The sequence below is a fragment of the Anguilla rostrata genome, chromosome 5 (genome assembly GCF_018555375.3).
Source record: "Anguilla rostrata isolate EN2019 chromosome 5, ASM1855537v3, whole genome shotgun sequence".
In the NCBI taxonomy this organism is placed as follows: domain Eukaryota; kingdom Metazoa; phylum Chordata; class Actinopteri; order Anguilliformes; family Anguillidae; genus Anguilla; species Anguilla rostrata.
The window spans coordinates 48,116,033-48,130,357 of NC_057937.1; the positions used below are offsets into that span (position 1 = coordinate 48,116,033).

Below are 14,325 nucleotides of genomic sequence, written 5' to 3' on the forward strand. Positions count from 1 at the left end.
ATGTAAAAAATAGCAAGACGTCATACACTTGTCCTTGAAAAAGGTTTTTATTTGAAAAGAGATTTAGATAAAAAAAATGCTTCTACTGCTCCAAATAGTTAAATATGCCGTATAAGCTTTTTTCCATAAATGGGAAAGACTATGTGATATGCCCATGATCACGGTGTAGAGTGAAGTAAAAACACATTCAGCTAGATTAGGCTCAATATGAAGCACTGCCAATGTTAAAAAATGCAATCAATATCGGTTCTTAATTTTGATTAAATGCAGTGTCTAAAAATCACTAAAATGAAAGGAAAAAACAAATGCATTTGCTTTGGGAAAAGTTAGGTGTGTTTAGGTGTAACTCAGAGTTAAAAATGTTGACTGAAATGCCCATACAAAGCAAGTGAAGAACAGTATGAGAGAGGTGGCACAGTGGTAGGAACGTAACGAAGTCTAGTCAACTAGGACACTCTGTACCGGAATAACGCATTGTCAGTATATCCAGTGATAAATGATACATGTAATGTAGTAAGTTGTGTAATGCTGAAAAGGTCCTAAATCAATGAATGTATGTAATGAAGTGAAAAGGGGCAATTTTTCAGTAGCGGGACTTGATTTAGCAGCTAATGTACATTAAATCTTCTCCCATCTATTACAAATCTGTCCAAAACCTTGGACCCAGCAGAGTGAAAGATAATTAAGGCTGGAGCTAAAATTAAACCAAGCTATCTCACTTAAGTCATCTGGGATGATTATAAATTTGTTGATTATTCTGACATACCCACTCCTCATCATAAATGGTTTTAAAATAGGTTATTAGCTGCCAATAAAAAATCTCAATTAGAATAATGGAAAAAATATTATCACATCAATAAATGTTTCTGCCATTAAAATGCTTAAAGATGTGTGAATTAACTAATATCTGACTTCCATGAAAAATAGTCAGAGCATAAATATGTTGGTCTCTGTCAGTCAATTACAATATTATGTCCTAAGGTGTTATTCACGATTTAGCACACGGTCTGCAATTTCATAGACTTTAAGCTAACCTCAATACCAATCTATCTTAAACTAATTAGCTTAATCCTATTCACATGATTAATTCAGCACTCTTGCAGTGTGATGAATTAAATGTCATTCAACATGACTCTTGTAAGGTATTCACACTTTCCATAAACATGAAATCGCTGGAAAGAAATATAATGGATGACAGAATGGTAGCATAACAGAAGTTACAACACCGCTGCATATTTACTACCGAACACCATTTGAAAATTGGAGTATGTAGATTTCCAGGTTAAAGTATGGTGAATTTACTTCCGTGACTAAGCGGCTTACCTTGCTAAATAGTCTATATAAAGGCAGTATATATTAAAGTCCCACAAATAATCTAATTTGTAGATTAAAAAGAGCAAGCTGTGAGCAGCGTGTCAGATTGGGCGTGAGCATGTCACTGTGACGGCAGGGGACGGCGTTTTAATCAGACGCCCTTTGGGAGACCAGCATCGCTGCACAGCACATTCCAGTCTTGTTTACAGCGTGTGCTCTCAGAAACCATTACAGACACTTTGTAAAGGACCCGCCGCCGCACTTCCTGGGAGTGTATTACGATCAGCTCCACTCAACACGTTTCCAATATACATTGAAGATTGATTCCATTTCACTTCCTTCAAAGGAGAGACATGAAATATTCAAGATGCTGTTGTTGAACAAGACACACAGAGAAAACGGCTGATATTTTTTTTAAAGGCAGGCAGCCAGCTAAGTTACTACACCATGTAATGTTTTGAATTATTCACTCAAACTGTGTAGGGCTGCTGGTAGCCTAATACTTTCCTCAGCTGCAAACTGTAATGTTAACGCGCGCCCAGGTCAGCCAACTGCCCACACTACCAAGTGCTCGTCTATCCTTGCATCATCATTCGCACACTTAGTATAGCCACTTTCACCAAATTTCAAATATCAAACCTCTATTGCTGTCAAGTGAGTGGCAAAGCAAAGAGTGGACCTGCAGTGCAGGAGATACTGAATATCTCTCCAAATTGATATTGCAGAACGAAGAGAAAACCGGTTCTTGGTCTGAAATTTGAATGTATGAACATAAAGCCAACAATGCATCCATCAGTATTCAGCTTAGTCAATCTGTCGAAGAGAAAAGGCTGTGTACTCCCCGAGCATTCAGCCTCCACCGTCTGAAGACTGAACCAAGGCAGCACCTCAGAAACAAGCACAGCTAATGAACGTGATTAAAACTTCAGTTTGTAGAGCAGGTCTCTTGAGTTCTGGCTGCTTTGTTAAAATAAATTAACACTCATAAATATTGCACTGCAGAGGGGCTTGCATAGTATTTCTAAGCAGAAACAATGATTCATTCCATTTCAAAAGGGGACGAAGACAAGGGGTGTCTATACATACGTACATACATACATAAGCGTGCGCTCACACACACACGCTATATATATATATATATATATATATATATATATATATATATAGTCAGCTCCATAATGTTTTTGACAATGTGTGTCCCATCACTGTGTGCCATATTGTACATGTCTTTGGGTGTTACTTGTGTAAATGTCTCTTCCAAATATCAATCTACACTTGACACAGCTGTGTTTGCATTACCGAGGGGCTGTTTATGTTCTGAAAATAGGGCCCACAGTGTTAGAAGTACACTGCTGTCCCAACTACAATATCAACAAGTATAAGTGTGGAGTGATTTATTGCCATACTGTTATCTAGCTTGTCATGACAAAAATGTAAAATGTAAAAAAAAATAAAAAATGTACACTGTGTTTCAGCATAACGCTGGTTATCCGAGAGCCCATCATAGCTGTAGGATAACCTCTACTTCTTCATGTTCACCCCACTATAAGGAAGAAAAAACACAGCCTGTGAAAGTTTGAGTTTTGGCCTGTACTTCATTAACAAACAAAAATCATGCTGCTTTTCATTGTGACTTTGGACAAAGCTGATCAATAAAAATTAAATAGAACATCAACATATAAAAACGTCAGTGAGAAACACAAATGCTGACCTTAACAAATGGTAGAAACTGCTGATTTTACCGAAATCACTTTTTAGACGCACATGCAAAGGAGCATGCGCGCACACACACACAGACACAACACACACACACACACACACAGAGTATGCAAAATCAATATATATTTTATGATGAAATTAAGTCGGATCAATGAGAAGGGATGGTGGGGGGGGTAACACAGATAGTGGAGTTGGCCTGTATATAAAACAACCAATGTGCAGACTAGAGCTGGAGACAATCTGACAGCAACTGTGTTGACTGTCAGAGGAACACATAACCACTCCACTGTAATAAAGGAAGAAGGCATCTATATATGGAAATGAGCTCCTGTTTTCCACAACCAAAAAATAAAGAGAAAAAACAACAAAAGCATGACGGCCTTTCGAAAAGAGCGTGGAGCTGGCAATTTCTGAAATAACACAATCTTCATTCCTAGAATGAGGTAAATACAATAGATCAAACTGTTGAAGCAAAATGTCCATTTCTAATTACAGCATCTACATTAAACCTAAGCATTGACATAATGTATTAGTATATTTTATATTTCAGCCGTTATTCCTCTAAGATGAGACTTAGTATTCTCCAAAAAAACTCATTTTTATTTGTGTGCGCCCACCTTTCCAACAACCCACTTCATATTCAACTGAAAACAATGCATGCATATAAACATTAACCATGATGTAAAAGCTAGGCCATGTATACTGAATACTAGAGAGATTACAAAAGGACAGTAAATTATACAGCTCGTAGCCTCAGATCAAGTAGTAATAGCATAGCAATAATGGCAATAGTCAGTGTTTAAACAACAAGAAGTGACCCACATTAACCCCTCAGAGTTTCGTATCCTAGGACTTTCACTGAAGATGTACCGATCCAGCAAAGGAAATTATGAGGAATCCATAACCGTAAATAATCGACCTTCAGCTGCAAGCTTTAATGAAACTCAGTAATAAATTCCCAGTCATTATCAGGCAGAGAAAGAGCGACATTGCAGCTGTCTGCCTGCTTGGCCTTTAACCTTCACACAAAGGCAGGAGTGCAGGAGATTCACAGACAAGGACTATCACTTGAACTCAGGTAATGGGCACATCTGTGAAGAGAAAGTTCCTTGCCTGAAAAGTAGGCTTTCCTCAAAAATCCATGCTCTTACTCACAATAGTAGGGTTTTCCACAATCTTGACCAGAATGCAGGGAATTTTTATCCTATCAAACCACAGACCACTGAAAGTATACTTTAAAGGGCTTCAAACGCTTTCATACACCAGCAGTTTAGATCTATCAGTTTATTAAACTAATTCCCCCAACTTAGCCAAAATGCTTTTCATAGACCTCCATTTCTGGAAGCCCATTAATGCTGATGACATGATGACAGTCCAAAAAAGGAAGAACATTTGCTGCATGGGGTTAAATTAATTTGTCTACATGAATATATCACTGTTGAAGAATAAAAAATGGCTTATTTTGAAGGTTTTATAACTTCATAAGTATAATCAATAAGTACAGCTGAATAGAATTGGACTTACTGTATAATTATATGGTTTATTTCCTACCTAACCTCCTGGGATTTGTAATGTATTCAAGGATAACTGGGAGAAGAATAAGCAGAAGCTTCACTGTGGGTGATTGGTCTATATATTTACATTATCCAATGAATACCCTAAGCTCATTTCTGTGGATGAGTATTATTCAAAATTTACCGGATTTATTTTTCAATCACCTCACAAAAATCCCAAGAAAAACTGAAATAATATGACTTAAAAATAAATACTCTTTCTGGCAAACCATTAAAGTATGTCCAACTCAGGCCTTACTCATTATAAGTAGCTAGATACGGATATAAGGACTAAGCTTTCTTTAGGAGTATTTCTGTAAAATCCTAGACTCTAAATGTAAATGTTTGAAAAATCTGTATACAGTAGCTCTCTATACACTACTATGATGTTATTACGTTATGTTAACCAATTGTTAGATCCGTGCTGGAGGGCTTCAGAAGAAAGCCAACTGAAATTGTATGGTGAAAATATTTATATACTTTACAAAATTGATAAATAACATACAGCATATTATTGACCAGACAGGTTGGTAGAAAATACTCCAAATGATTACTTACGCCACAGAGATATTTGGATGCGTTACCACCTGGTCACTGAAACTTAAGACAGACCAGCGAGAATTTTGGGTTTGAACTGAAAATCACCTCACCCCCTCAAATCACGTGTATTCCAGGTGTGTTACGAGGCTAAATCACAAAACAAATTAATTACATTGCTTACATTATTAATATAAACTATCAGCTAGCTCATCAACTTATTTACAGCAAGACACATCATCCTGGAATTATTATGAGTAAAGTTTTTTTTACGAAAAAGGGATGATTTAAGTTAAATAGATTTTTTTTTTCTTGGATGTTCTCATTATTTTCTGTTTAAAGACCTGCAGCTTTTTTGTACAAATTGTTTCACTGTGGAATTAAATCACCACATTAAGTTTTAAAGTAAAGGTAATTAAAGTTTATATTTGAAACATATTATACTACATTTACTAATTTCTGCTGACCCGTGTATGCTTTTTGCATGGCTGACTACACAGAATACATTTTACTTCCACAGTCAAACAGAATTTTCAACTAAGTGAGGCCTTTTGTTTACCTAAATGAAAAGCAGACCCGCCCACCCTTTATCGTTTTTTGCTCATTGAGACAGATAGAGAGCAGAGAGGGCAACCAACAGAGCTGAGAGAGTGCCACATTAGGGACCAAATCAACTCCCACGCTGGGGGACTATGTATGGCTTGAGAGTCGGTCACCCTACAGACTGCGTCACATGTCCTGCCACAAAGTGCTGAAATTAAGCAATGCCCTTAGGGGGGAAGAACCCTTGTGTTTGGTCTCCTGGTTACATCACTCCTGAAGGGAAGTAATGATGAAGACAGGAGAGAGGACGAATCCAAATGGAACAAGAAGTTCTGTAAGGTCGCCATGTTACAACTCACGTGGCCACAAAAGAGATTTAATTGAGGTTCTTAAAACCAATTAAAAGGGCTTGGGGTTCATCATGCTCCTAGAAACATATCCTGTCAGTTACCTTGTGGTTGGTAGGGGGCAAAAAAAAAACACAAACCCATGATTGCCCCAGCCCAAGACCCACTTACAAGCACATCTCAACATTGGAAAGGCCAATGCCAGGGACCCCATCATACGGGTTTTAAATATTTTATATATTTTTTATTTCCCAAATATATATATACTCATTGCATATGAACTTATAATATGCTTTAAACAGGATGAGTACACATTCTATGCTCCTGAGCATATGAAACCAGAAGGGAGGATACCAATATTGTCAGAACATGGTACAGTTCACAAAGCACACATTAGTGGGAAACCAGTATGACAGTATGACATACTGACCAGTTATTGTGGATAACAGTTGCAGATTTATGACAGCCATACAATTATCCCTTTTTTGTTGTGTTATAACCATACTAGTCATTGACAGGAATTGATCATCATGCATACATCCTAAGATGAGAGGAAAATGTTTGTCTGAAATGTGTGCAACTTTGTCATTCTGGATGAACTCAAGGCAGCATGCTTACAGGCATCTAGAAGACTCACTTGTGGGACTTGTGGTCCAAGAGGCTGTCGTCCAGGTCCAGGAGGGCAGAAGCATGGTTGAAGAACTTCCTGCTGTAGATCAGAGTGTTCCTCCGGAGGGACAGAAGGCTCTGACAGAACTTCAGGCCCATCTCCTCCAGCTCTCTCGTACCCGTCTGCAGGCCCTGGTGAAGGTGTGCACACGTGCATTAACACCCGCCCGCACACACGCCCGCACACGCACGCGCACACACAGAAATATAGCGAGTACCATTAACAACTGTCTCAGGCCCTGCCAAGTCCCTGACTCTTTACGGAAAAACTAATGCAAAGAGCAACCACACATAAAAAACTAATCACAGAACGCCTATTTAAGTCACAAAAGCTCATAGCTACTTTCACACAGATGACTGGCTACTGAAATGCACATGAAAGGGCACATATGCATGGGAAATGGAGGAGAAAAGGGCACACATTTTCAGGAAATAAAAATACTTGTTGCTATCAGTTGAGGCAAAATAGAACCATTTCTTGTTTTCGTCAACCCTTTTTTTGCATAATTTGTGATTATTACTTGACTTAATCTGCAAAAGACTAAAGAAGTAGGCTAATTAAAACTATAAATTGATTAATTGTCTTGGATAACTATGGTAACAAGTCTGCACCCTACACCCAATGCAATGGATTTGAGCAGCTGACTTTCACAGAGTAATGAGGTAGGCTAAATCCACACAGTCTGACATTGGACTCAAGCCCAATCTTTCCCAAACCAGTGTTTAATCCACTATAAAATATGCTGCCCAGAGATTAAAATTACAATCAACACCGACCGTGTTCACAGGATTGAATTATTCTTACAGGTATAGTTTTACTTTGTACAGGGAGGATTAAGACATCATCCCAGTTATTCCTAAATTGAGGCAATGCTAATGCACAGGCACCACTGCTCTTTTTCAAAGCACATTTTATTAAATGTGAATTGCATCACAAAGGTGAATTGCATCACAAATGGCTCAATACCACACAGAACAGAGGGAGTCAAAATTGTGTCCTGTCACAGTTATTAGACCAAGATTTCACATTACTCTTTTTTCACATTACCAGTGCCTCTGGGTACCTTTGGTACTGTTTATGCAACAGATCGCACAGTGGACGGTTTTGCCTACACGTATCGTTAAGACTTGCGCGAGTGTTCCGTTTTCATCTACAGTCGCCATAACGGGAGAATGAATAGTGTTTCTCAGAGTTCCAATTTTCCACATGAGTCTCTCTCTTTTAAATCCTGTGTTCAGACTGTGTTCTCTTGCATCCGCCATTCCCCCTGCTTTGCCTCTGCAGAAACAGTGTCTGTAGATAAGCGGGGAACGCACACTGCATCCACAATGAGCCCAAGCCTTCGGCAGCCTCCTCCGCTTTGCTTCTTACCAGGGTAACTGTGCGAAGGCGGGACTGGGGGGGGGGGGGGGGCATGTGTGTGTGTCATCCTTGCCTCCAACACATACTACATCAGGCCAACAAGACACGTCAGTGCAGGGGGGAAACCAGGGCCACTCCGACTGAGATGAACACCGCGTACGAGAGATAACTCTTCAATAATTTAAAAAGTAGAAGGGGTTTACACGGGCAGAATGCATATCACTGACGCTGTGTACTTGGTGAGAAAATCAATTCTCTCTGTGTATGCACTGTGCAAGCTGCGTTGACCATCAAAATTTCTGGCCTGATTTGCCTCTAAGGCTTGTCAAATGTCAAATTGTTTGACAGACCCAGTGCAATTAAATCTGAGAAAGGCTCTAGCGAACTGCCACACAAACAACTGTGATATGACACCGCAACATTCCAGACTGAAAATGTTGTGTACACAATGGCTGCTGCACTTATAATTCATTTTTTTACTCCGTGAGATTTCTGCTAATAGTTAATTGACGTCACATATTTTCTTTTATTCACACAGCAAGGCAAAATGCACTTTACATTTTTCGGTTTTATGCATAAATCCAGTGCATACATACAAACTCAATTTTGTTTCCATTTAGCAATTTTTGCCATTTTTCATAATTAGATTTTTAAAAATTAAAAATACTTTCTTAAAATGTCTTCGGGAAAAGAAAGATTAATGAGCTTAAGCCTTGTGCAGTCTTCATATTATGTATGTACCCTGTGTCCACAGGGTCAAAAATGACCTGCCCTCACTTGCCCCCCTGTGATAAAGTCTATGTTGGATTTTAAACCCTAAATCAATCAGTTTCATGTAGAAACAAACTGTCATTCATCAATATCGGTGAACCAACAAACAGGCTAACTGTTGTCCTACTTTTAAAATACTGTATACACAGTAAAATGTCCAGGGTTAATTCAACTGTGGTAGGAGAGAGTGGGGCAAAATGTAACACAGACTTTTTAGGTAGATGCACTGAGCTTGATTGACATATTTCAGGTTAAACACGCAGAATTAACATCTCTTTGACTCCAACAAATAGCAGGAAAATTCAATAAATATTTTTGGACATAGTGTCAAAAGTATGTTTTGGCTATATGCAAGTTAATTTTTTTAAATTTTTTTTTGTTACCAGAAGTGTTTTTCAACTACTGTATTGTGTGTGTATGTCAAGGAATCAACATATAAACAGTCATAAACAGTCTTTTAGTGACTAACAGTTTGCGGTTTTGATGCAGGACAGAAGCCAAATCATGACCAGCATATAAGAGAGTAATCATGCTCCTTTAAGAAGGCTGAACTGTGAGTAAAAACCAATAGCCAAGCTAACAGTAGCCTATTTTTAAATGCATATTTTTCCAAGGGGCACCACTTCAATATATAGATGTATATTTCCTCAGTATCTTTTGTTCAGTGTTTAATTTGTCAAGGTTGTGATGAGACATAATGCATAGCTCACTGTGGAAGCAAAGCATGCATTTTAAGTGAATATTGCACCTTGAATCTACACAGCTGTCCTTTGAAATTATGGATCAGTGAGTGTAAAGACATAAACCGAACCACACAACCATCTATTACCTAAACCAGAAATAGAAAAGTTACTGCTCTCAACACCCCATCCATCTTGCAAGGCACCACAATGTGAATACAAAATGTATTTAGCGTGAAATAAAAACAAAAATTGAGCCCTCCCCCTTAACCCAGTGTATATAATATAATAAATGTCTACAGCTTCCCACTCTTGCAAAAGTGAACTTGGAGTTCTTGGTGGTAAGGGAGGGGTGCCACCTATTGGTCAGTCTGCTCCCCCCGTTCACTCCTCCCCTGCAGTGACTAGATTTTGGCAGAGATATAGGAAACATGAAGTCAGCTGGAAGTAACCCAGAAGACTACCCGGTTAATGTCATCCAGGAGAGGAGCATGATAACATGAAGACAGAACATGGAAGGGTAAAGGAAAAAAAAATACTTCAAAAGTCCTTGTGCTCTGATAGGCTGGGCACAAGCCTCTGTGCTTTGTTTGATCCTTCATTCTTTCCTCCAGGGTGAGAGGTAGAGAGATAACATACAATACCAATAGGCAGCCATGTTAAATTATAGCCTATGTCATACCCACCAGCCAGCAGTTTCAGAATGACATGATTTGATAGTGTAAACAAGCATCACGGAAACACAGACTACTATGCTAATATATTGGAGTTCAGGAAAAAGCACTTTGGAATAAAAAGTGTAACATTTTTTTTTAGCAATTAATGCTTTATGACAGATAGGCATAGCTAATACACTATCATGGAACTAATGTAAAAAAGTAGGCCTAAATGTAGGCTAGATCATTTTCCTAGATCAGTTACTATGCCATCACATGTAACAAAATAGCCACAGCACCAGCATTACCCTAAAAGTTAACTACAACCCCAGATCTACTTTAACCAAAACCCCAAAGAAGGGGAGCTTCAGTTCATGCCACTGCATTTTTCAACCACAATTTTTATCTTCATAAAATATGTAGCGTAGCTCCTTCAGTTGGTTAGGCGGACTGCTGCTAGGTAACAAGCTACTGTTTTATGTCATGCTAAAAAATTGATTAGACATAGGCTAATATAAAAAAGAACTACTGCTGCTAGCTATGCCAGTGTAGTCATTCAGTCTACTGTGGACAACATAAATATTACAGATCATAAATATATATTATTTTTTCTTTAAACGTTCTAAAGGTAATAATAGGCTAATAATTACCCCACGAATGCCCCGCCAATACCACTTTCAGCACCAGTTTACTTTTCCCAGTGGACTATTCAAAGAGGACTATTCAAATTCACACCTGCTTTCTGTCAGCCATTTGGCAGGAGTAGGGTAAATAAAGGCCCAGTATGGCAGTATTGTACCTACACTACTTGTTTTTCAGGAGATTCGCTAGAACACAAACTCCCATCCATTTGTCAATATTGAGGAAACTGCAATACAAGTCCACGTGAAAACATAATTGTGTTAAACATGTTGACTCGCCTGGGACCTGACGTGCTGTCAGCTGACTCGATCAGTTCTTTAATATTCTTTTTATGTGCATCAGCACCTCATGGCACATACTTCTGCCTACCCTGTTTTCTACAGGGGATTACCCCACTGGGGATTATCCCCCTTGTTGTATGTCTCTGTACAAGAAGGCCTTAGTCTTATAAGTACATATTTTTTATTGAAAATGTTAATCCATTGTTGTTTTGTTTGAGTGTAAAAATGTGTGCAGAATTTAAATAATCCCCCTACGTGCAGTGTACCAGGTGGATACCGGTGCACTTGGTCACTCAATCACTGCCCATTCATGTTTTCTCTCTGTCCTCTTCAAGTGTCAGGGTAGTGACCAGCTTTAATGAGGATCACAACCAATAATTGTATGACTATTTAGGTCTGTAAAAATCCAGTGCCTATCAGAATGCCACAACAATACTGATTCTAATGGAAGTTTAAATCCCTGAAGATCAAATGCTGCAGAAAAAATGGCAACCCTAGTCATATTAGAATGTTTCTAAACTGGCCAATGTCCTGGTGAAATGTGTGAGAATATTTGTTCTACATAGATTCATGAGAATGAGAATGTGTCCTTGCATGACATTGGAATCTATAATAAAGGGGGTCGGGTGAATTATACTGCATATGGTAATTCTAAACATGCAGCATTTTTGCAGGAACACAAACACTGTTTGCATTTGTTGTACTAGAAAATCTCACAAGTCAACATGCTGATCATATTAATATCTTTCAACCTCCAAAAGCAAACATTGAATACATCTCTCCTTACAAAGTACGCATTCTTTCAGATGTGATCTTTCTCTGTTTTTCCTAACATTTTCATTTTCAACATCTCTCATGCATAAAACAAACAAGGAATCAGGCATCTCCAGTACATCCTAAAAAACACAGATAAAGACTTTTCGTTCTCTTGTGAATTGCCACACAAATATATGATGTGAAGCCACTGCACTCCAGACTGAAAATGTTGTCTATACAATGGCAGTTGCTCTCATCTTAACTTCCAAACAGATTTACGCAACACCACAAAACTTTGTGGAAAGGTTGATCAGGAGGCAAAGAACAATGGACTCATTTTTCACGCCAACTGTCCCAGTAAAAACAATAGAGAACAAAAAAGGGGTATGTTTAGTTAAGCTTAGGCAAAGGCTAAGTCCATCAACCAAATAACACGGGATTGGAGGGCAGAATTTTTGGTATAACACACTGAGAGGCAACACCTGTTTGTATTCCCGATTCAGACAAGCTACTTTAATATTGTATGTTGTAGTGTGCTTTCTGGGTGGAAAAACACAAGTTGAAGTTGTACGTCTGCTAGATAGCTAGTTGTAGCCTACTGTAGTCAGGGAGAGTTGATGCTATCCTGTGCTTGGTAAACAAAAAAGATAACAGGACTTCAGCTGAGTGGTTTAAAAAAAGAATCCTCTGTTCTAATGTAACAAATATGCCATAAAAGGTTCTAAACCAGCAAATAACAATGTTACTTTCATTCAAATGACAAAAAATTATATATATATATATATATATATAATCACCGTATTATTATTAGCCTATATATTTATCAGAAAGTATGCTGAAATAGATTTCTTGAAAAAAAGGCATTTAGACAATAAATTAGGTGCCTCCTTTATTTTCAGTACAGCACTGAATATTCTGATGGGAGTGTGCTGTACACATGCAGAAATAAAGCTATCAAATGTATCTCATGGTGTCTCCCTAGTCCTTGTGTAAGGGAAATAAGTATTTGTCTAAAATAATTTGGTCAGAAACTTATCACTGCTTGAATAGTTTATTTATTCATTTATTTCACTGATCCATTTATCCTTTGCACTTCATATGGACATTGCTGATGTCAGAACTCCAGAACAGACCTGAAAACTGGTATTTTACTTATTTTTCACTAAAAATAACTATCACATGTCCCTCGGAAAATTGTGAATTAAAAGCAACAAATTACTTAAAGATTACCTCAAACTGTGTTTTTGCCAAGCACAAACAAAATAAAGCTTACTCAAATGTTCATAATTCAAAATTGTTTATAATTCGGACATAGGCCTACTAATAATTGAGACTTGCCATCCAATATTTGAAATACACTGTACAGACAGAATTCCCCTATGAAATCATCAAAGGGGCTTAAATTTGTTTAGCATTTCCCCATAACTGTTGTAAACTACCATATGTCTCAAGCTGTGGTTTGCTTATGATCACTTAAACTTGTATCAGGGGCAATGAGGATGCCATATCTTTTGGCTTTGATGAAGATCTTAATTAACTGTCAAACAACCATGGAAATACAACTCGATACAAGTCAGGCCACAAGAGAACAAGCTGTACATTTCCATCTCTGTTTTAAATCCAGTCTACGTCTTTAGACAGTGTGGAATTACCCAGAAGCTTTTGGCGGTGCCACCCACCCTCCCATCCACCGCAAAAAAAAAAAAAAATGACATGGTGACTCTGGCACAACATTACACAGGTATTTATCGCCAAATCCAGATCAGTATGAAGATCAAGTAAATCACGCATATATGCCTACTTACAGACAACAAATCACCTGCGCAGGCTAAAACGGAAATAAATAAATCCAACCATTATATACGCACCAACCTATGCTAAATGGGGTGATGTTGGGTGACCGTAGGACATAATATAACACAATAAGCAACATACAGATACTACAATGCTCATTTTTTACACATCAGTTAGTTACCCCATTGGATAAACAACAAACTATGCCAACGTCACGGGCTCACTTACTGGATGTAGTCCCAAAGTGGCCTATTTTCCTTTCTATTGGCATCTTCCCCAGTTTTCCAGGAAGCAGAAAGACGATGGCCTGCCGTAAACCATGACCTCACGGTTTTGGGTTGAAATATACCAACGGAAGTCCATTAACGTCAGGAAGCAGAAGAGCGTTTAAAACTCTGCTCCTGTAGGCCATCTGGTTAACACTAACGTTAACTTGGCTATGGTTACTAGCCTCGCTTGTTAACGTGATTGCATCCGCTTTGGTTTTCTTGTCGCTGTTATCTTGCTTTGACCTTCTGGTAAAGCTAAATTTTGTTATATCAATTTGCTTTCGTTTCGACATTTTCTTTCATTTTAATCTGAGTCTTGCGCAACCCACACACAGCTGACCTGTTTCCCTAAATCAAATATAGATCGCACTTGTTACATTCGGCTCGGAAGTTGGTTGCTTCATCAAAACAAAAACCAAGCCGTATGTGAG

General features: G+C 38.3%; 1 protein-coding gene across 2 annotated transcripts in view; it reads right to left on the bottom strand.

Moving 5' to 3' along the window:
* Positions 1 to 14,325, bottom strand: part of LOC135255503 (cytosolic carboxypeptidase 4-like) — a 168,695-nt gene that overhangs the window by 15,690 nt on the left and 138,680 nt on the right. For both annotated transcript variants that reach the window (XM_064336755.1, XM_064336754.1), the window contains one exon: positions 6,651 to 6,814. In XM_064336755.1, coding sequence (XP_064192825.1) covers positions 6,651 to 6,814 — 164 coding nt within the window. The remainder of the gene's footprint in view (positions 1 to 6,650; positions 6,815 to 14,325) is intronic.